The 20,857-nt window shown below is 40.7% G+C and overlaps 1 protein-coding gene across 2 annotated transcripts in view; it reads left to right on the top strand.

Annotated features, from left to right (window-relative positions):
- Nucleotides 1-20,857, top strand: part of MYOM1 (myomesin 1) — a 152,268-nt gene that overhangs the window by 43,511 nt on the left and 87,900 nt on the right. For both annotated transcript variants that reach the window (XM_058438577.1, XM_032152705.2), the window contains exons 8-11: nt 1,972-2,136; nt 6,505-6,666; nt 16,429-16,570; nt 19,597-19,796. In XM_058438577.1, the coding sequence (XP_058294560.1) occupies nt 1,972-2,136; nt 6,505-6,666; nt 16,429-16,570; nt 19,597-19,796 (669 nt within the window). The remainder of the gene's footprint in view (nt 1-1,971; nt 2,137-6,504; nt 6,667-16,428; nt 16,571-19,596; nt 19,797-20,857) is intronic.

Below are 20,857 nucleotides of genomic sequence, written 5' to 3'. Positions count from 1 at the left end.
CTTAGGAAGAGGGACAAAATATGTGAGAAAGGGCCTAAGTTTTGGAGTCGAGAAGTTATGAGTGTGAATTTCAATTTCACACAGCTACCTGTGAAATTCTGGCATTAGGTGTGTGTTACTTTTGTGAACTTCCATATCCCCACCTGAAAGAGAGGAAGAAAATAATATCTACGGCATAGAGTTGTTGCAAGGAATTGATGATATGTCAAATGTGAAAGTGTCTGGCATGTAATAACCCATCAATAAACAGTCGTTTCTTTCCCAAGTCGTTTCTTTGGTGAAAAGAGGAAATAAAGCCTAGGAGAGTTGATTACGCAGGCTGCATTTACTCAATCTGTAAATAAGATATTTCTGAGAATAATATTTTTAAAAGTTAGAATATTTTAAACTTTTCCATTTTCTCCTGTGGACATTTCTTATAATATTTATTACTCAGATCATTAAAGAAACTGAAGCAACTTATTTTAAAACTCCATTAAAATTATTTAATTAAAAATTATTTTTATTTTTATGGATACATAGTAGTTGGACATATTGATGAAGTACATGTGATATTTTGATACAAGCATACAATGTGTAATGATAAATCAGGGTAATTGGAACATCCATCATCTCAAACATGTCTTATTTCTTTGTATTAGGGACGTTCCAATCCCACTATTCCCATTGTTTGAAAATATGCAATAAATTATTAACTGTAGTTGCACTATTGTGCTACCAAATACTAGATCTTATTCCTTGCATCTAATTGTATTTTTGTACCCACTAACTAACCCTTCTTTATTTCCCATCGCACTACACTTCCCAGCCTCTGGTAACCATCATTCTACTCTCTATCTCCATGAGTTCAATTCTTTTTAGCTCTCACATTTGAGTGAGAACACATGATATCGGGTCTTCTGTGGCTGGCTTACTTCCCTTAACATAATGTCCTCTAGTTCCATCCATGTTGTTGCAAATGACAGGATTTCAATCTTTTTTTTTGCTGAATAACATTCCATTGAGTATATGTACCAAGTTTTGTTTATTCATTCTGCCATGGATGAACACTTAGGTTGATCTCACATCCTGGCCTATTGTGAAAAGGGCTGCAATAAACATCGGAGTACAGATGTCTCTGCTATATATTGTTTTCCTTTCTTTAAGATATAAACCCAGCAGTGGGATCGCTGGATTATATGGAAATTTTTTATTTTTTTGAGGCACCTCCATACTGTTCTCCATAGTGGTTGTGCTAATTTACATTCCCACCAACAGCTTAAGAGGATTTCCTTTTCTCCACATCTTTGTCAGCGTTATTGCCTGTCTTTTGGATACATTTTAATTGGGGTGAAATGATATCTCATTGTCATTTTGATTTGCATTTCTCTCATGTGATGTTGAGCATTTTTCCATATACCGGTTGGCCATTTGTATGTCTTCTTTTTAGAAATGTCTATTTAGATCTTTTGCTCATTTTTAAATTGGATTACTTGAATTTTTTGCTATTGAGTACTTTGGGCTTCTTATATATTCTGGTTATTAATCCCTTGTCAGATGAAAAACTCCATTTTTATGAATAATGGATATGGCTATTTTGTCCCAAGAGTACAAGCAGTAGAGTTTAACTCAACATCTAAAATTACAAAGTGCATATTTTGCAGCTAAAGATTTAAGTCTAGGCTAAATGTGGTATTAATTTGCATTTAAGACATTAAACCTGACCCTTTAAATTCTATTCATTACAATAATAAAAATAAGCATTTAGCTTATATAACCAATGAAGCAAGAATTTCCATACAAATGATATATGCATATGTTCTAAATACTTCTTATATAGAGTTTCATTTTGACCCAGTTAAATCATTTGCTCATTTGTTCATTTTTTTTTTTTTTTTTTTGCTGTGACTGCTTTCTGCCTGTGCTTATTAAAATGCTTGTGCCTCTTTGATGAAGAAAAAAATTACTGATATTTGTTATTTTTGTACCCAGTTGGTGTGACCCCGTATGGTTATGCATCCAAGTTTGAGATCCACTTTGATGACAAATTTGATGTGTCTTTTGGGAGAGAGGGAGAGACAATGAGTCTAGGCTGTCGTGTTGTCATCACTCCTGACATTAAACATTTCCAGCCAGAGATCCAGTGGTACAGAAATGGTGAGTCTTTACAATGAATGCTCACTTAGGTTCTTATTTGAAGAAGGTTGTAGATCAGATTGCAGATCTGTTTATCGGAGCTGGTGGAATCTGAAAGTTAGAAGGGACTACCTTTACACGATTAAAAGGTTTTTACATGTGTAGCAAAGTAGCAACACTTTCATATTTGTGGAGATGATATTTTCCTTTTAACAAGTAAGATGTGGAACGAATCATAAAGAATGTATATTCTGCTGGGCGTGGTGGCTCATGCCTGTAATCTCAGCACTTTGGGAGGCTGAGATGGGCGGATAACCTGAGGTCAGAAGTTTGAGACCAGCCTGGCCAACATGACCAAACCCCGTCTCTACTAAAAACACGAAAATTAGCCAGGTGTGGTGGTGTGCACCTGTAATCCCGGCTACTCAGGAGGCTGAGGCAGGAGAATCACTTGAACCCAGAAGGCAGAGGTTGCAGTGAGTGGAGATGGTGCCATTGTACTCCGCCTGGGCGACAGAGCGACTGTCTCAAAAAAAAAAAAAGTATATTCATTTTGTAAGTTAATCCATTTGGTAAAATACCCATCCTCATAGACTTATTTATACCACAAAAATGGTATGTAACTTTAAAAAACATAACCTTATGAAACAATAAAATCCTGATATTATTATTAATTAACCAGAAGAGTACATTCAGAAGAATTTCAGACTCTGGTACTTTTGTTTTAACGTATTAAAGGCTTTTTATAATTTTGAAATTTTTGATAAGTATATTCTGCATGCAATATATCCAAGTTCTACTGATGTCCCTGAAGGACACAAAAATAAATAAAATGATCCTTTTGCTTTACATCATATTATAACAGGTTGGTAGAACAGAAAGAAAATCCTTCCATTGTCAGTTCCTCTGACTCTGGCTTTAAATCACAATTCAATCTCACTTTGCTTCAAAAGGGCCTAGAGCCATGATAGTTTGGTGTGAGAAAGAAATAAGGATTTAATTTCCCCTTTTTAAACTCCATTTGGGTTAAAGTATATTTAAAGTAACACTCCAGGTAAAACCCAATCAAAGCAAAACAAAACGAAAAAGCTATCAAAACAAGTTGATGAGTTGAAGCATTGGGCTTAAAAAATAATGCTATTTCTAAAATAACAATAGGCCAGGCACAGTGGCTCACACCTGTAATCCCAGCACTTTGGAAGGCTGAGGTGGGCAGATCACCTGAGGTCAGGAGTTTGAGACCAGCCTGGCCAACATGGTGAAACCCTGTCTCTACCAAAAAATACAAAAATTAGCTGGGCGTGGTGGCGCACACCTGTAGTCCCAGCTACTTGCATGGCTGAGGCAGGGGAATCGCTTGAACTCAGAAGGCAGAGGTTGCAGTGAGCCAAGATTGCGCCATTGCACTCCAGCCTGGGCAACAGAGCGGGACTCCTTCTCAAAACAAAACAAACAAAACAAAAAACATAAAATAAAATAACAATAAATCTTAGGTCCAAATACACTGTTTCTATACTAGAGTATCTCATAGAATAGACCAAGATATAGAAACTGTCTGAAGAGAATAAGGGATTGCCCCACATCACACAATCAAATTCTTGCCACGGGAGACCTCCAGACCTGCTGGTGTTTACTCTAAGCCTGGAGATCTTTTAACTACCATGTGCCTTCTTTTATATTGTCTGTATTAGGTCTAACACAGATAAAAAGCCTCCGGAGAAAATCTGTACTTTCTCTGACTTGTCTGCCTCCCTTTATGCCTAGGTATTGAAAACAGCATTGAAATTTAAGAAATTGAATTTGCCCATACATACATATCTGCGAGGCCCATGCTAGCTCCTAGCTAATAGAAGATGTGTCGTGGAGAGAGTAATGAATAAGGCCTAGGGACTTTCATCATCCCTTTTAATTTATCTTAAAGTTTTCTCTTGGTTTATTTATAGAGATGATTATATTTTAAAGCTCTTAAAAACTTTAAAATTCCAGACACATTTAGTAGTGTACTAGTAAGATTATCGTATAATTTTTCTGTTTAATTGTTTTAGAAGATAAATTTTGGAAAAATGCAGAAAAATGAAAGAAAAAATAGTTAATGATAATGCCTTGTGGTATTGTCCTATAAGTTACTTTATTATTATTATTTGTATGACTATTTATTATTCAAACTCCATTTTGTTCAGGTAAAAAACAAAAGCACAGAGAGGTTAAGTAATTTCCCTGAAAGTTACATAATTAGTTAGTTAAAGAGATCAGACTGAGCTGGGCACAGTGGCTCAGGCCTGTGATCCCAGCACTTTGGGAGGCCAAGGTGGGCAGATCACTTGAGGTCTGGAGTTTGAGACCAGCCTGGCCAACCTGGTAAAGCCCCATATCTACTAAAAAAAAAAAAAAAAAAAAAAATTAGCCAGGCATGGTGGCGCATGCCTGTAATCCCAGCTACTCGGGAGGCTGAGGCATGATAATCGCTTGAACCTGGGAGGCAGAGGTTGCAATGAGCTGAGATCACACCACTGCACTCTAGCCTGGGTGACAGAGCGAGATGCTGCCTCAAATTAAAAAAAAAAAAAAAAAACGAGATAGAAAGAGATCAGACTGAAATATAGGTCCTCTCCATAGATGACTTTTTGGGCCTGTGAACGGTGCCATTTTATAGGACCAAGAGATCTGGGCTTCATTTAATGCTCTGCTGTCACCCCCTTGAAGTTCATAATCACTTTATCTTTGATCTTGTGTTTTATACATGGAGTCCAATGGGACTATGGCACATGCACATGATCAGAGGAAATATGGGAATAGCAGTGCAGACACATGTAGGTGCTGGCTCCCGGGCACAGTGGACAGTGGGTAGTAGGCAGTGTGAGCACCAAGCCGCAGGTGTGGTCTTCAGTTGTGCACATGAGCACTTGGGGCAGTCTGTGGCACCATGGCATTCCAAGGTGATGGCAGAGACCAGGAACTAGGGCCAGACTGGAATTAGCAATGGTGGTGGCACCAGCAGCAGTAGCCGTGGTGATGGGTCCCATGGCTGCAGAGGAGAGAAGGGGCTCAGCGTGGAGGCAGCATAGGGACACACAGCGTGGGGCCAGCTTGCCCAGCTTTCCCCAGAACTCAGCTCTGTGGGATCTGCACAAATATTAACTCCTGGCCTGAGCATGGGGACAGGAACTGTTGGCAATAGGACAGTAAATTTTGTCAGTAAAATATTATAAAAGTGTACATGTAGACACTGCAATAAAGCGAATAAGGCAGTTATTAGAATTCTTCAAGGAGGTTCGAATTTCTGGTTTTGAGGCTTAGAATTAGAAGTTAAATTTAAAGATTGTAGCATTTGATGGAAAAGAACATTTTCATATGAAACTTTGGATGAGCCTATTATTAACAAGGAAGACAGTTTTAAAATTACCACTTATAATTGAAGATACAGTAATAGAATACATAAACAGGCATCCTGAATTTTATACAAATCATGAAATCATGTTCGGCTTGTAGTATCACCTCCATAGGTTAAAGCTATATTGGACAAAGCATTAAAATGAAACTGTATAAATTCACACTTAAAATTAAATTGAGATTTACATGAAACTGATTTGTATGAAGAGTTAAATCTTTTTAGAATAATTGTCCATTTATTCTAGATTCTAGATTGTACCTCTATTCTAGGTTCTAGAATCTGGAGTCATCAGTTCTAGATTACTAAAATTTATATTTTGAAATACTTTCTCAGAAAGTTAACCCAATGTTGTCATAGCCTATGTAACTTTCTTAACAGCTCTGATAACAGTTACATCAGCAGAAAGCTCCTTCTAAAAAAATTATGGAAACTCATTCGTGAGCTTGCATTTATAAAGAGTTACTGATGTTGCTTTTGATTATATTGATTTAAAATGAAGTTGCTAAAAGTATAAATTTTGATGACTAATAAATGAATTTGCAGAAAAGCAGACCAGCAATATCTTATTATCAATCAAGGTCTCTTACTAGTAATGTATTATTATTGATTACATATACAATTATGGCACCAAAATACAATTTTTTGCAACTTTTATTACCCCTATTACATTACCATAAGTAATAAAATATTTTTAAAGGAATAAGACATATTTTAGCACCTTTAATTGCACTTTTTCTCTGCTTTTTGAACAAGGGGCCATGTAATGTAATTTTACGCGAGGCTCCTGCAGATTATGTGTCTGCCCCTGATCCCCTTACTTTTGGTCCAGTATTTTTACCAATGTAAACATATCAGGACGGCTCAAAGTCCTAGAGACTTCCTCTAGTAGTTAAATTACTTTCATTATAGAAAAGGCTAAGGAGAGGAATGGAGGGGAGACAAGAAGGAAGTTATAAAACAAAAATAAGTTAATTTGCTTACTTTTAAAATATTTCTAGGAGTACCTCTTTCTCCATCAAAATGGGTGCAAACACTTTGGAGTGGAGAGCGGGCAACACTGACATTTTCCCATCTCAACAAAGAAGATGAAGGCCTCTATACAATCCGTGTACGGATGGGAGAATATTATGAACAATATAGTGCTTATGTCTTTGTTCGAGGTAAGTCCTAGCAAAAAACAAAACACCTAACAATATTTAGTACACTGAAGCCAAAGCAGTTTTTGATTACAAAACCGTTCAAACATGTTTCATAATGATGGAAGAGTCATTTCAAAATTCTGGCAGGGTGCAATGTCTCACGCCTGTAATCCCAGCACTTTGGGAGGCCAAGGTGGGAGGATCTCTTGAACCCAGGGATTCAAGACCAGACTAGTAACATAGGCGAGAACTCATTTCTACAAAAAAAAAATTTTTTTAATTAGCTGGGCATGGTGGCATGCACCTGTGGTCCCAGCTACTTGGGAGGCTGAAGAGGGAGGATCACTCAAGCCCGAGAGGTCAAGACTGCAGCAAGCTGTGATTGCACCACTGCACTCCAGCCTGGGTGACAGAACAAGACCCCGTCTCAAAAAACAAAACAAAACAAAACAAAACAAAACAAAAGAAAGAAAGAAAAGAAAAAGGAAATTCTTGCAGATTACATTGAATAAGAATATATTCGTTTCCAATAAAATAGACCTAGGCCCGGGGCTCACGCCTGTAATCCCAGCACTTTAGGAAGCTGAGATGTGTGGATCACTTGAGCTCAGGAGTTCAAGACCAGCCTGGGCAACATGGTAAAATCCCATCTCTGCAAAAAATACAAAAAATTAGCCGGGCATGGTGGTGCACACTTGTAGTCTCAGCTACTTGGGAGGCTGGAGTGGGAGGATGGCTTGAGCCTGGCAGGCGGAAGTTCCAGTTGGCTGAGATTGTGCCATGAGCCTGGGTGACACCCAGTCTGGGTGACAGAGTGAGACCCTGTCTCAAAACAAAAACAAAAAAAAGTAGACCTAGTGTAAAAGGTGGGCCCTGAGGGCACCAACTCAAAAGTCACCATTTTCCAGACCATGTTTCCATCATTGTTATCAGGACTTTCTTCATCTTCAGGGAGCCACTAGTACAGTTCCCTATGACTGTTCAGGTGGAGATGCTAAATCCTAATGATACCAGCCATCTCAGTTTAAGGAAGCTGCTGCAAAAGAGGGATCTATTATTTTGGGTGTAAGTCTTTAATATGTATTTCAGAGAGTAAATGTATTATTTCATTTCAGGTCCCTCGGCCCATAACTGAACTTTATAGCCTCTGTTTTGATGAACTAGGAAGCAAGGGGTTTCAGCTTAATTCTTGAGACAAACCAAAATTGTTGACTTTAGGAGTCTTTCTTTTTTTCAGTGGTGTGTGGTTTTTTGTTTTTTGTTTTGAGAGGGAGTCTCACTCAGTCACCCAGGCTGGAGTGCAGTGGCTTGATCTCGGCTCACTGCAAGCTCTGCCTCCCGGGTTCACGCCATTCTCCTGCCTCAGCCTCCCGAGTAGCTGGGACTACAGGCGCCCACCATCACGCCTGGCTAATTTTTTTGTATTTTTAGTAGAGATGGGGTTTCACCATGTTAGCCAGGATGGTCTCGATCTCCTGACCTTGTGATCCACCGGTTTCGGTCTCCCAAAGTGCTGGGATTACAGGTGTGAGCCACCGCACCCGGCCTTTTCGGTGGTGTCTTAAATGGATTGGATATGTACATGTGGAATATTATTCCTCCACAGGATCCTAGCACTTGGGAAGACCATTAGCACTTTTAGGCTACCAGGGTAGTGTTCTGTGTTTTTTTATGGGATGATTAGTCAGGTGCAGTCATAAGAAGAGATCCAGGAGAGGCACAAGAAAACAATGTTTATAATATTCACAGGTCCTAGAACAGGAACAGCTGGGCCACATGGGAAAGTGCCAGTGTCAGTCATGAGTCAGAAGGGGCAGGAGGAGCTAAGGAGTGCCTAGACCAAGCCCTTTATTAGAGTTTCCTTGGGAAGGGAAAGCAGGGCAAGTAAACAAGTTAGGATTGGCTAGTTCAAATAATTTCAGTAGACTGTAAGTTACAGCTGTGGTCCCTACTTGCCTGGAACCTGGCCCCAGGGATGATTAAGGCAGACCAATATTGCTTCCCAGGTTCTACAGGCCAGATAAAGGAGGTGTGGCTGAAGTGGCTAGTTTGCATATCAGTCACGCTCCCCTCTAGGCCCTAAGAATTGGCTCGCCTCAGGAAGGCAGGCCCTCCTTAGCCACAAAGGTGTCTAAGATGTTAAAGCATCATAATATAGAGAAAATTTAAAATATAAACAATGCAGGTAGACTAGCTCATTTTTATCTGTCATACACTAAACAGAATCATAAACTCATAAACATTTTGAGTACTCAACTGGGATCCACAGACTTCCAAAGGGTCTATGATTAGAACTGTATTTCAATATATTTAGGTTTTTTGGTAATCACATGCGTTTTATTTTATGTGTTTAAATGCATTACTCTCGGCCGGGCACGGTGGCTCAAGCCTGTAATCCTAGCACTTTGGGAGGCTGAGGTGGGCAGATCACGAGGTCAGGAGTTCGAGACCATCCTGGCCAACGTAGTGAAACCCTGTCTCTACTAAAAATACAAAAAAATTAGCAGGGCGTGGTGGCGGGCGCCTGTAGTCCCAGCTACTCGGGAGGCTGAGGCAGGAGAATGGCGTGAACCCGGGAGGCGGAGCTTGCAGTGAGCCGAGATGGTGCCACTGCACTCCAGCCTGGGGGACAGAGCCAGACTCTGTCTCAAAAAAAAAAAAAAAAAAAAAAAGCATTACTCTCAGAGGGACCTCTAGGCTTTACTGGCTTGTCAAAGGGGTCGATGGCTCAAAAATGTTAGAATTCTCATCCTAGTACAACCCCTTAATTTTAAGATGCAGAAACTGAGGTTCAAAAAAGTACCATTATTTACCAAAAACTTCAGTTAATTAGAAGCAGAAGTGGAACTAGATTATAGGTCTTCCAATGGCTAACCCAGGATTGTAATTAGGATCTAGACTAAGCTGCTGAAATGAAATAAAAAAAGGTTTGTTTCTCTCCTGTATGTGAAAGTTGGGTATGATCCAGATGCCTCTTCCCAGGTCCCCTCTATGTTGTTACTGCACTGTGCCCTGGGGTACTGTCCCAGGTTCCCATCCCAGCCTATGGGAAGGGGAAAGAAAGGGAGTGGTGCGGCAGAGGCGGAATTGCCCTCGTCACCTCTGCTTGGTGCACACTTAGCACACGCAGACACTTCACAGTGAGGGGAGCTAGGATGTACTGTCTTGTTAGCCAGCCATGTTTTCTGCTAACACTCAGGGATCCTAGTACTAAAAGGAAGCAGGAAGAATGATTACTGGGGACAGTTAGCAGGCCATACCACATCAGCATTGAACAGTAAAAATGACCATTGAATTCTGTCCCAGACCGGCAACTGGTATAGATATCTGAATATCTAAACATCTGAAAAGCATATCAGGCTTTCTCCACCACAAAGGCATCATGAAAATGTCTATATCGTCAGGGAAGACAGGAGCTGACCTTCTGGGAAAATTGCAGTAAGAACGGACACACTGCAATTGGCAAGTGTGTTCGTTTAGCCAAATCACCAGGATCAACCTGGCTAGATGAGGATGAACTAAGCTAAGTCTTTGCTTCTGCTTTCCGTTGTTTTACCAGAGCCAGAGAACATCGCTGGCTATTCCAAAAATCTTTGTCATGCTGTGGTCCTTCCTTTGTGAACTTTTTCTGGGAATCCTGACCCAGTCTAGGGTTCCTCAACATTTCTCAGTGCCCACACCCAGAATGGTGCCTCTTTGCCAGGTTTAGGCCAGACTTCACATTACTAACTACGGATGGGACGAAGGTGTTCCAATTTAAAATTTATACTTAAGCCAGTTTTCAAGTCCACAAATTAAGGAAATGGAAAGATTCTCAGTTTATCAGAGGTTGATGTGAGAGAATCAAAAAGATAAATGGAAAAGGCAAAATTGGAAAGGTAAATTTCAGCAATTGCATTGTGAATTTTACAATCTTTAGAAAAAGATTTCACTTATAAATTTATTTTAAATGATATATATTAGGTTTTTAAAAGCGTATTTTTGAGATATAATTTACATACCATAAAGTTCACTCATGTTAAGTATACAATTTGGTGCTTTTTAGTATATTTACAGAGTTGGGCAACCATTACCCACACTCCACTTTTAGAAAATTTTGACCAGGTACAATGGCTCATGCCTGTAATCCCAGCACTTTGGGAGGCCAAGATAGGAGGATCTCTTGAGCCCAGGAGTTTGAGACCAGCCTGGGCAACATAGCAAGACCCCATCTCTACAAAAACTGAAAACAGTTAGCTGGGTGTGGTGCATGCCTGTAGTCCCAGCCACTCAGGAGGCTGAGGTGGGAGGATTGCTTGAGCCCAAGAAGTTGAGGCTGCAATGAGTGGTGATTGCAGCACTGCACTCCAGCCTGGGTGACAGAACAAGACCCTGTCTCAAAAAAAAGGAGGAAAAAAGAGAGAGAGAAGAAGAAGAAAAGAAGGAAAGGAAGGGAAGGGAAGGGAGAAGAAGAAGAAGGAGGAGGAGGAGAAGAAGAAGAAGAAGGAGAAGGAGAAGGAGAAGGGGAAGGAGAGGAAAAAAGAGAGGGAGAGAGGGAAGGAAGGCAGGCAGGCAGGGAAGGAAGGAGGGAAGGAGAGAAGGAGAGAAGGAAGGAAGGAAGGAAGGAAGGAAGGAAGGAAGGAAGGAAGGAAGGAAAGAAGGAAAAGAAAGAAAATTTACATCACCCTAAAAAGATTTCTCCTCCCTCTTTCCCTCTCCCATACCCAGTCTAGTCTCCCGCAACTACTAATTCACTTTCTATCTCTATAGATTTGTCTTTCTGGACATTTCTGGATCTCTATGGTTTTTTATGTCAGCCTTCTTTGGCTTTACATGTTTTGAGGTTCATTCATGTTGTAACACATATTGTTCCTTTTTCTTATTAAATTGCATTCCAATACATGGATATGCATTCTTTTGCCTATACGTTCACCCGCTGATGGACAGTGCGATTGTTTTCACTCTTTGGTTATTATAAACATGTGTGTTCATATTTATAGGCCTATATCTTCATTTCTCTTGGGTATCTACCTACAAGTGAAATTGCTAGGTCATATGGTAAATTTGTGTTTAACTTTGTAAGAAACTGCCATTGTTTAAATAATATTTTATTTTTTAACAAGCTTTGTATTCATTGAGCTGCACGAGGTCACTTCAGGGCATTGTTCTGGAGCTCTGATACTCTTACAGCTTAGAAAACAGCTTCCACACCAGAATGATCAGTGTATAAAGCACCATATGTCTGCAGAAACACATTGTAAAGAGCTGTACGCATTTGGCCAAGATTTTATTACATAGATAATATGTGTTCATTGTGAAAAAAATAGATAATATAAATTTAACAAACAAAAAGTAAAGCCGGCCGGGCGCGGTGGCTCACGCTTGTAATCCCAGCACTTTGGGAGGCCCAGGTGGGCGGATCACGAGGTCAGGAGATCAAGACCACGGTGAAACCCCGTCTCTACTAAAAATACAAAAAAAATTAGCCGGGCGTGGTGGCGGGCGCCTGTAGTCCCAGCTACTCGGAGAGGCTGAGGCAGGAGAATGGCGCGAACCCAGGAGGCGGAGCTTGCAGTGAGCCGAGATTGCGCCGCTGCACTCCAGCCTGGGCGACAGAGCGAGACTCCGTCTCAAAAAAAAAAAAAAAAAAAAAAAAAAGTAAAGCCGTCCATAAGTCTACCACCCACAGGTATCCAGTGTTATAATTTTATTACATATTCTTTGAGGCTTTGATATATTCTTTCCTTCTCTTTCTCTTTTCTTTTTTTCACACTCTCTGTTTCTCTCGCTCTCTCTCATGCAGAGAGAAAGAGACAGAGAAATAATAAAGTGATAAAGGATGTCATTAAAATGTCATGAAAGAAGAATTGAAAATGGCAAATAAGTATATGAAAAAATTTTCATTAGCAATCAAAACAATGAAAATTGAAATGAGGCTGGACACAGTGGCTCATGCTGGTAATCCCAGCACTTTGGGAGGCCCAGGTGGGAGGATCACTTGAGCCCAGGAGTTCAAAACCAGCCTGGGCAACATAGTGAGACCCTGTCTCTACAAAAAATAAAAAAATTAGCTGGGTATAGTGGAGTATGCTTATAATCCTAGCTACTTGGGAGGCTGAAGAGGGAGGAGGGCTTGAGCCTGGGAGATCAAAGCCACAGTGAGCTATGATTGCCTCACTGCACTCCAGCCTGGGCCACAGAGTGAGACCCTATCTCAAAAAAGGAAAGAAAGAAAGAAAGAAAATTGAAATGAGATTGTTTTTCCTATCATACTGAAAAGATTTAAAGTTTTTTGAAATCCACTGGGGTAAAAGAATGGAGGAACAGGCACTGCTACAGTGACTGGTGAGTATAAATTAGTTCAACTTTTCTCAGGGTCTTTGCCACTAAATATCAAAAACACACATTTCCAACAATTCTAGTTCTAAGAACTAAGGGGACAGAGGTGAAAAAAATGTTTGGGGAAAAATTAGAAGAAATATAGATATTCACCAATATGCAAGCTGTAGAATAAAGTATAATAGATGCTCCATGAAACCGTGACATACCACACAGCAATGAAAACCAATGTCTACCCACATATATTGATATGGAAATATATCAAGAAAAAACAGCTTACATGAAACTATATAGTACAATCACTTTGTTTCAAAAATAATCATTTCTGAGTTTATAAATATAGAATAAAAGTCTAGAAAGATTTAGGCCAATATGTTAATAGTAGTTATCTCTGGGTTATAAAAAAGGGATTTTTACATATTTTTTGATTATCATATAGTTCATATAAAATATATATAATACTTTTACAATAAAGACAATAGAATTACTTACATTTTGCAAAAAGTTATTAATAGTCTGTGTCAGAGGTCAAAATATAAAGAGTAGTAGGCTAATCTTTGATCTAATAATCAAACTTACAAAAAGTTTGGCTACTTGGAGGGCTGGGAGAGGGAAGGGCAGAGGCGTAGAAGAGGATTAATGTTGTCAGAAGGGTGCTGTGGGCCCCACACTGTGTAGCAGCTGCTAGAAGCCAAATACTATGTTTCCTTGCTTCACAGCTGCCTCTTGTCATCCCAAGTATGTTTTGTTTCTCACACTATGTTGTAGCTTCTTGAGAAAAAGAAGGATTATTATTATTACTATTTTTGGAGACAAGGTCTTGCTCTGTCACCCAGGCTGGAGTATAGTGGCGCGATCATAGCTCACTGCAGCCTCTACCTCCCAGGCTCAAGCAATCCTCTTCCCTCAGCCTCTCAAGTAATTGGAAACATAGGCCCGCACTACCACACCTGGCTATTTTTTTTTAAATGCATAGAGACAGGGTCTCACCATGTTGCCCAGGCTGCTCTTGAATTCCTAGGCTCAAGTCATCTACCCAAAGTGCTAGGATTACAGGCATGACCCACTGCACCCAGCTAGGATCCTTGTTTTTTAACTTTTGCAGTTAACACCTAGAAGAGTACTGAATGAATGAATGAGTGAATGAATGAATGAGAGAATGAATGCCTGAGTAACTTGGAAGATTGTCAAGCCCACCTCAGTTCCAAGCAATGCTATACAAATGCTGAACAATGGCTCCCTGAATGCCTGCTGTCTGCCAGGCTCCATTACAGCATATTCCTGCCATCGTGCATCTATGCCATGGATGTCCAGCTCACTGAACCCTGCTGTATCAATGCAGGGGCTCCTGGTTGTTGTGCTATAGGCCATTAGCAAAAGGACATGGCTAGAGGTTGCCAGCTGTCCCCCTTGTAGCTGATGGCTTTCTAGCAATGCCTCTTTTGCAGCCCAAGCATGTCAGCCTCAGCATCCCCACCTCCTCTGCAGCTCTGCTCTGCCTTTGCCATCAGCAGCCCCACTCTCCGCCATCCAGTGCTCTGAAAGCCTGGAAGGAAAGAAGTGTCTCGCCAGACGTGGTGGCTCATGCCTGTAATCCCAGCACTTTGAGAGGCCGAGGCGGGCGGATCACAAGGTCAGGAGTTCGAGACCATCCTGGCTAATACGGTGAAACCCTATCTCTACTAAAAATACAAAAAAAATTAGCCAGGCTTAGGTGGTGCACGCCTGTAGTCCCAGCTACTCGGGAGACTGAGGAGGGAGAATGGCATGAACCTGGGAGGCGGAGCTTGCAGTGAGCCGAGATCGTGGCACTGCACTCCAGCCTGGGTGACAGAGTGAGACTCCGTCTCAAAAAGAAAAGAAAAGAAAGAAAGATAGAAGGAAGGGAGGGAGGGAGGAAAGGAGGGAGGGAGGGAGGAAGGGAGGGAGAAAGAAAGAAGTGTCTCCTCATCAAAATGCTCATTTCCCATTGAGTGGCACGTAGAGATTCTGCATTAAGTTTCAGGCACAATGAGTTAGTTACATTCTCCTGTAGCACTTCTGCAGGAGATATTTGCCTAGACGCTTTCCTGCTGGTTCACAGAGCAAGAAACAGAATGTTCAAAACCCAAGTAGCTTGAGCTCTTCACAGATAATGCAAATCTATTAAATGCAGAAGTAGACAAATATTTCTGCTATGTTATCAAATGTCCTTGTAACTCATAAGAGTTACAGAATGTAGATCATATGGAAAGAAAGTGTTTGTTTGGCCGACGTGGGTGCTTTCCCTTGAGTGAGTGGCTCCTGTGTGTCTCGGCCTCTTCTACTAACTCCATTTATGAAAGCATTGGTCAAATGCCAGGAGGAATTGGCAAATGTGGGCTTCCACCCCCAGGGACCCTGCCTCTTGTCTTAATTATTCTCACTTAAAAGGTTACTAACTGAATATTTTCATTCCCCCTTTTCTCCCTCCTATAAACAGCCCTGATTCACTAATTTAGCTGTGCCTGAGGGGCTGTGTGGTCAGGGGATCCCATTTCATAAAAAGGGATTGTACTGTTTCTTGTATTATCCCGGACTTTTACTAAACTCAGATAAACTAAGCTCAGATGTGAGTATTGCATTGGAGTTCTTTTCCCAAGTGTCTTCAGTTTGGTAACAATCATTTGATTAAAACGAATGTTTTCTCTTTCAAAATGGTAGTGTCTTGCCTAGGGACTGGCAAAGCTCTATGACTCGTATTTTCTTGTGGATGCCTCCAGAAGGGGCATTTGTCTCCCTTGGGAGCCTTTCTTAGTTTTTCTTAGCAACATTGCACAATCAATGTCATGAGAACAGACTTTCTGGCACAACTGACTTGTCTGAATGCAATCTTCAGCATCTCTATATTAATTTTCTTTTGGAACACTTTGGGCCGCAAGGACCATGAGGCAAAGGTCATGGATTCTTTTCGGAGCACTTTCTATTTTCTGACACAATGTTCTTCCTGCTGAAGGTAAAAAACACACATTGTTATGTTGGTCAACAAATAGCAAGATTTGGCCGGGCGCAGTGGCTCACGCCTGTAATCCCAGCACTTTGGGAGGCCGAGGCGGGTGGATCACAAGGTCAGGAGATCGAGACCATCCTGGCTAACACGGTGAAACCCCGTCTCTACCAAAAATACAAAAAGAAATTAGCCAGGCGTGGTGGTGGGCGCCTATAGTCCTAGCTACTCAGGAGGCTGAGGCAGGAGAATGGCGTGAACCCGGGAGGTGGAGCTTGCAGTGAGCTGAGATCGCACCTCTGCCCTCCAGCCTGGGTGACAGAGCGAGACTCCCTCTCAAAAAAAAAAAAAAAAAAGTAGCAAGATTTGATGCTTGCTGTATTGGGGCCAAAGACTGAGCCACTGTGATGATGTGGTAAGAAGCATGTGCGCTGAGACCTCTGTCTGCCGACTGACAGCATGTCTGAGAGGGTTAATGGGATCCTTCTCTGTCTCCACAGATGCTGATGCAGAGATTGAAGGAGCCCCAGCTGCCCCCTTGGATGTGAAGTGCTTGGAGGCCAACAAAGATTATATCATCATCTCCTGGAAACAGCCAGCTGTCGACGGAGGGAGTCCTATTCTCGGATATTTTATTGACAAGTTAGTGCTTAGGCTAACATCAATTACAGTTATTTGGTCATAGAGATGCATGCCTGATTTCTCCCATCATTTCTAGGGGAAATATTTTCTTTTCTGGCTTTCCTCTCCTCCTGTTTCTATTTCTGTATCTCTCTTCATCTTTCTTTTTTCTCTATTTGTCTCTGTCTCAGTCTCTCGCTCTCTCTCTCTGTGTGTATATATCTACACACACATATACATACATACACATATACACATACATATAATGGTACCTACACATATATATATATATATAATGGGTATATATACCCATTATAAATACGTGTGGGTGTGTGTGTGTGTGTGTGTGTGTGTTGAGTAGGTACTTGGAAATGCTGATTTCTAATTGAGTGCTTTTACAGCAGTTAGTACCTGCAGATGGAGTGGGTCACTCCCTAGCAGACAAATGTGACAGCTCATATCATAGTGTCACAAAATTCATCTTTGGAACTTAGGTAAATAGGTAGGTAGATATATATACATATATATATTTCATTTCCAAGGTGGCCTCTATGAGGTCTACAAATTCATAGCATTCTTGCCAAATTAGCAATATGAGCTGGTAGTCAAATTCAAAAAATTCTTATTTGGAATTTAGGTAAAAGTTCCAAAAGTGAATTAAATATTTACTTAAATTCCAAAGATGAATTTTTTTGAATTTGGCTACCAGCTTATGTCACTAATTTGGCAAGAATGCTATGAATTTGTAGACCTCATAGAGGCCACCTTGGAAATGAAATCATTGGAATTCAGCATAATGTCCATATTCCTAATACGTCAATAATTTAAGAATATTTACTTTGGTAATACTACCAAAGTCTTATTTCTACCGCAGGATGTGTTTTCAAGTTATACAAAGAAGTAACAAAAAATCAATAGGAGCAAATTATTCACTATCTACAAGTTCTTGTCTACATTCTGCAAAACTTAGAGGCTCTGATATTTATAGTAACTGGGCTTTACACATTAATTATGACATGAGTGTGGACAATACAGACAGCAAGTTTAGATTTGGCCTAAATAACATTGTTCTCTGACTTGGTTTCTATTCAGATCATTGCTCCAATTCTCTTTTCATTTTTGAGTATTGAAATCTCATTGTAGAAATCAATAGAGACGGATAATCTGTGTCGTATTAGCACAATGGGTTTGTACCAAGGGTGTGTTGAATTTCACAGTATAGAAATACATGCGATTGTGCTCAGAACTATTTGTAAGAAATATTTCTAATAAATTATATACTATTTAACCATCTATGTGAAATAATGCTTCCACAACATTTCATCATTTAGTAGTGATGAATTGTGAAGGTTTAGATATATTCTTTTTTGTGCTTTATTGTCTTTGGCACATTTCCAAGGGATTTTTAAACTTTGACCAGTGAAAGGCCAGGGACAATCAGTACATTTTGTTCTCCTCTGGCCTTAGTCATAGTGAAAATACCCAGCCTGTGGCTATTATTTATTAAGCATTTACTGTGTGCATGGCACTGTTCTAAATACTTCGCTCATATTAACCACTAACCCATAACCACCCTTTAAGGTCGTTGCTATTATTTCAAGTAGGAAATGAGGCCCAAGACCACATATCAGTGAGGAAGCACTAACTCGCCTAAGATCACGCAGGTAATAACTAGCAGAACTAGAATTCAGATGTGAGCCTGGCTGTAGGTTTGTGTTCTTTCTGCTCCAGCGTGCTGCAGAAAGTGCCAGGAGCAGTGAGTTCCACTTTTCTTTCTGCCCACATGAGGTTAGGAAGGATGCTCTAGTGTCACTGGGTCACCATAGCAGTATCTGCACAGAGAAGAGGCTGAGTCCTGGCAGAAGCTCTGGAGACAAGTGTAGATGGAAGAATTGTCCTGGCCCTATCAGCTTCTGCCACAGCCCCACCTCCCCAAACCCCTAGCAGCTCCAGAATTTCTACCAAGTAGGATTAGGGGAAATGATGGAAGGCAGGGATTGAAGCCACATTTGACAGCACTTTACATAAGGAAAGTGAGGAAGTTGTCTATTCCACTTTACATAAGGAAATTATCTATTGTCTATATCAAAGAGAGGAAGGTGATTGTGAGGAGGGGAGATAAACCCCCCACACCAGCCACGTCTGTCCTGCCACTGGCAACCCCCACGCCCCTGAGAATCATTTGGGAATTACACATTTTGGACATGGAGCCCATGCTAGGGAAATGATATGAACTAAAAGTACAGCACTCTGCTCATAAAAAAAGTAAGAGTTGCTTAATCCTAATGCTGTAAAATTTAATCAAATGTTGAACCCCTAAAGCTTTGTTGATCAGGCCAACAGCATGATATGAGCTGTCATATTTGTCTGCTGGGAATGACCCACTCCATCCCCAGGTACCAACTGCTGTAAAAGCACTCAATTGGAAATCAGTGTTTCCAAGTACCCACTCGATCTGCCCCTGCCAGGCCTGGGCGTCTCTCCACCTGTCATCAGTCTCTTCTGTTAAAGAAACAAACATCTTCACAATAACCTTCTTACCCTCTACACAGGATGGAATGACTATGAAGTGAGAAAATATGGTGAACTCTTTTCCAAACTACAGTGCAAATAGTTAGGTTTTAAGATGCCAATTTTCTCAATAATACCTCTGTTTTTCAAAGAAAATACCTAAAGAAGACAAAGAAGTCACTAATGGTAGAATTGAAGGCATCAGCCGGGGAGATGTTTGGGGATCTTCTCCAATGCTAAGATTGGAGATATTTATCTGCTTATCCCAGCAATCCCCAAACCCCTCTGCTTTGTACACAAGGCCCCTCAGATGCCTGCTTTTTATGAGTTCAGGAAGGACCTGAGGCTTCTTTCCTCTTGGTAAAGAAGACACAGTGCATTTGAGTGAAACGGAGTGCCTGCAGTTCACCAGCTAGCCTGACTTGGATATTTTACAGGGAGAAGATGTGAAACAACTGGGAGGTTTTGCAGCTCTGGAGATATTCATTAAGCCATACTTCTTTTAATATTTTTGTCAATCACACTCATTCCTTTAGGTGTGAGGTGGGCACAGATAGCTGGTCACAGTGCAATGACACACCTGTGAAGTTTGCTCGTTTTCCTGTCACTGGATTGATCGAAGGTCGTTCCTATATCTTCCGAGTTCGAGCTGTGAATAAAACGGGAATAGGTTTCCCATCTCGAGTTTCCGAGCCCGTGGCTGCTCTGGATCCGGCTGAGAAAGCTAGACTTAAAAGTAAGCACTTTTCATTTTTCAGGACCTTCCCTAAACCTTTTTACAATGACTGCAAGAATCAGCTTCATTGCAAGGTTGTTCCTCTCCCTTCCACTAGAGGGAGACAAGAACAAGAAATCCTTTTTTCATCAGAAAATCCGAGGGGGAGAATCCCCCGAAAACATTGCCTTAGCCATTCTCTTAAGGGTTTTATTTTACTTTATTTTATTCAGAAACATTTATATTGTTAAACTGAGTTCCAGGCATTGTGTGTGGAATGAAGTATGAAAGCAAAGAGCCTGGAGAGCATTTTTATTCCCTTTATTATACATTCCAAAAATAATTTTCTTTCTGGCTCAAGGTCTATTTTTTTACCTTGGAGTCCACCCTTAGAGCATTAATATCTTAGTACAGTGCATCTCTCTATATCAAAGGAAAAACAGATAGACAACGTTATATCTAATCTATGTTTGAGTTCTCATATTAGACTGTCAAAAATTATCTTTTCAGGCCTGGCACGGTGGCTCACGCCTGTAATCCCAGCACTTGGGGAGGCTAAGGTGGGAGGATTGCTTGAGCCTAGGAGTTCTGAGACCAGCCTGGGCAACATAGAAAGACCCCATCTTTACAAAAAAAAAAAAAAAATGAAGAAAATGAAAAAAAAAAAGCCAGGCATGGTAGCACATAGCTGTAAGTCCAGCTACTCAGGAGGCTGAGGTGGGAGGATCGCTAGAGCCCAGGAGGTCAAGGCTGCAGTGAGCTGTGATTACACCATTGCACTCTAGCCTGGGCAACAGAGTAAGACCCTGTCTCCATAATAACAATAATAATAATCTTTTAATATATGTAGTCTCCAAGTCTTAATGTCGAAACCATGGTACATGAATCATGCCCTGTAATCATGCCTTGTATTTGTTTCATGGAAACCCATATGGCATCTCCAACAATAGGGAACGTAAAATGACATTATGAGAAGTGTTGGATAGTAACATTTCAGTCTTATGTCAGGCTTCTCAACCTTGGCCCTACTGGCATTTTAGGCCAGTAATTCTTTGTTGTTGCGGGAGGTGGCTGGGGGTGTC

This window comes from Hylobates moloch, unplaced genomic scaffold (genome assembly GCF_009828535.3).
Source record: "Hylobates moloch isolate HMO894 unplaced genomic scaffold, HMol_V3 SCAFFOLD_5, whole genome shotgun sequence".
Lineage (NCBI taxonomy): Eukaryota > Metazoa > Chordata > Mammalia > Primates > Hylobatidae > Hylobates > Hylobates moloch.
Note: the sequence above shows the minus strand (reverse complement) of the source record. Positions and strands in the feature narration are given on the sequence as shown.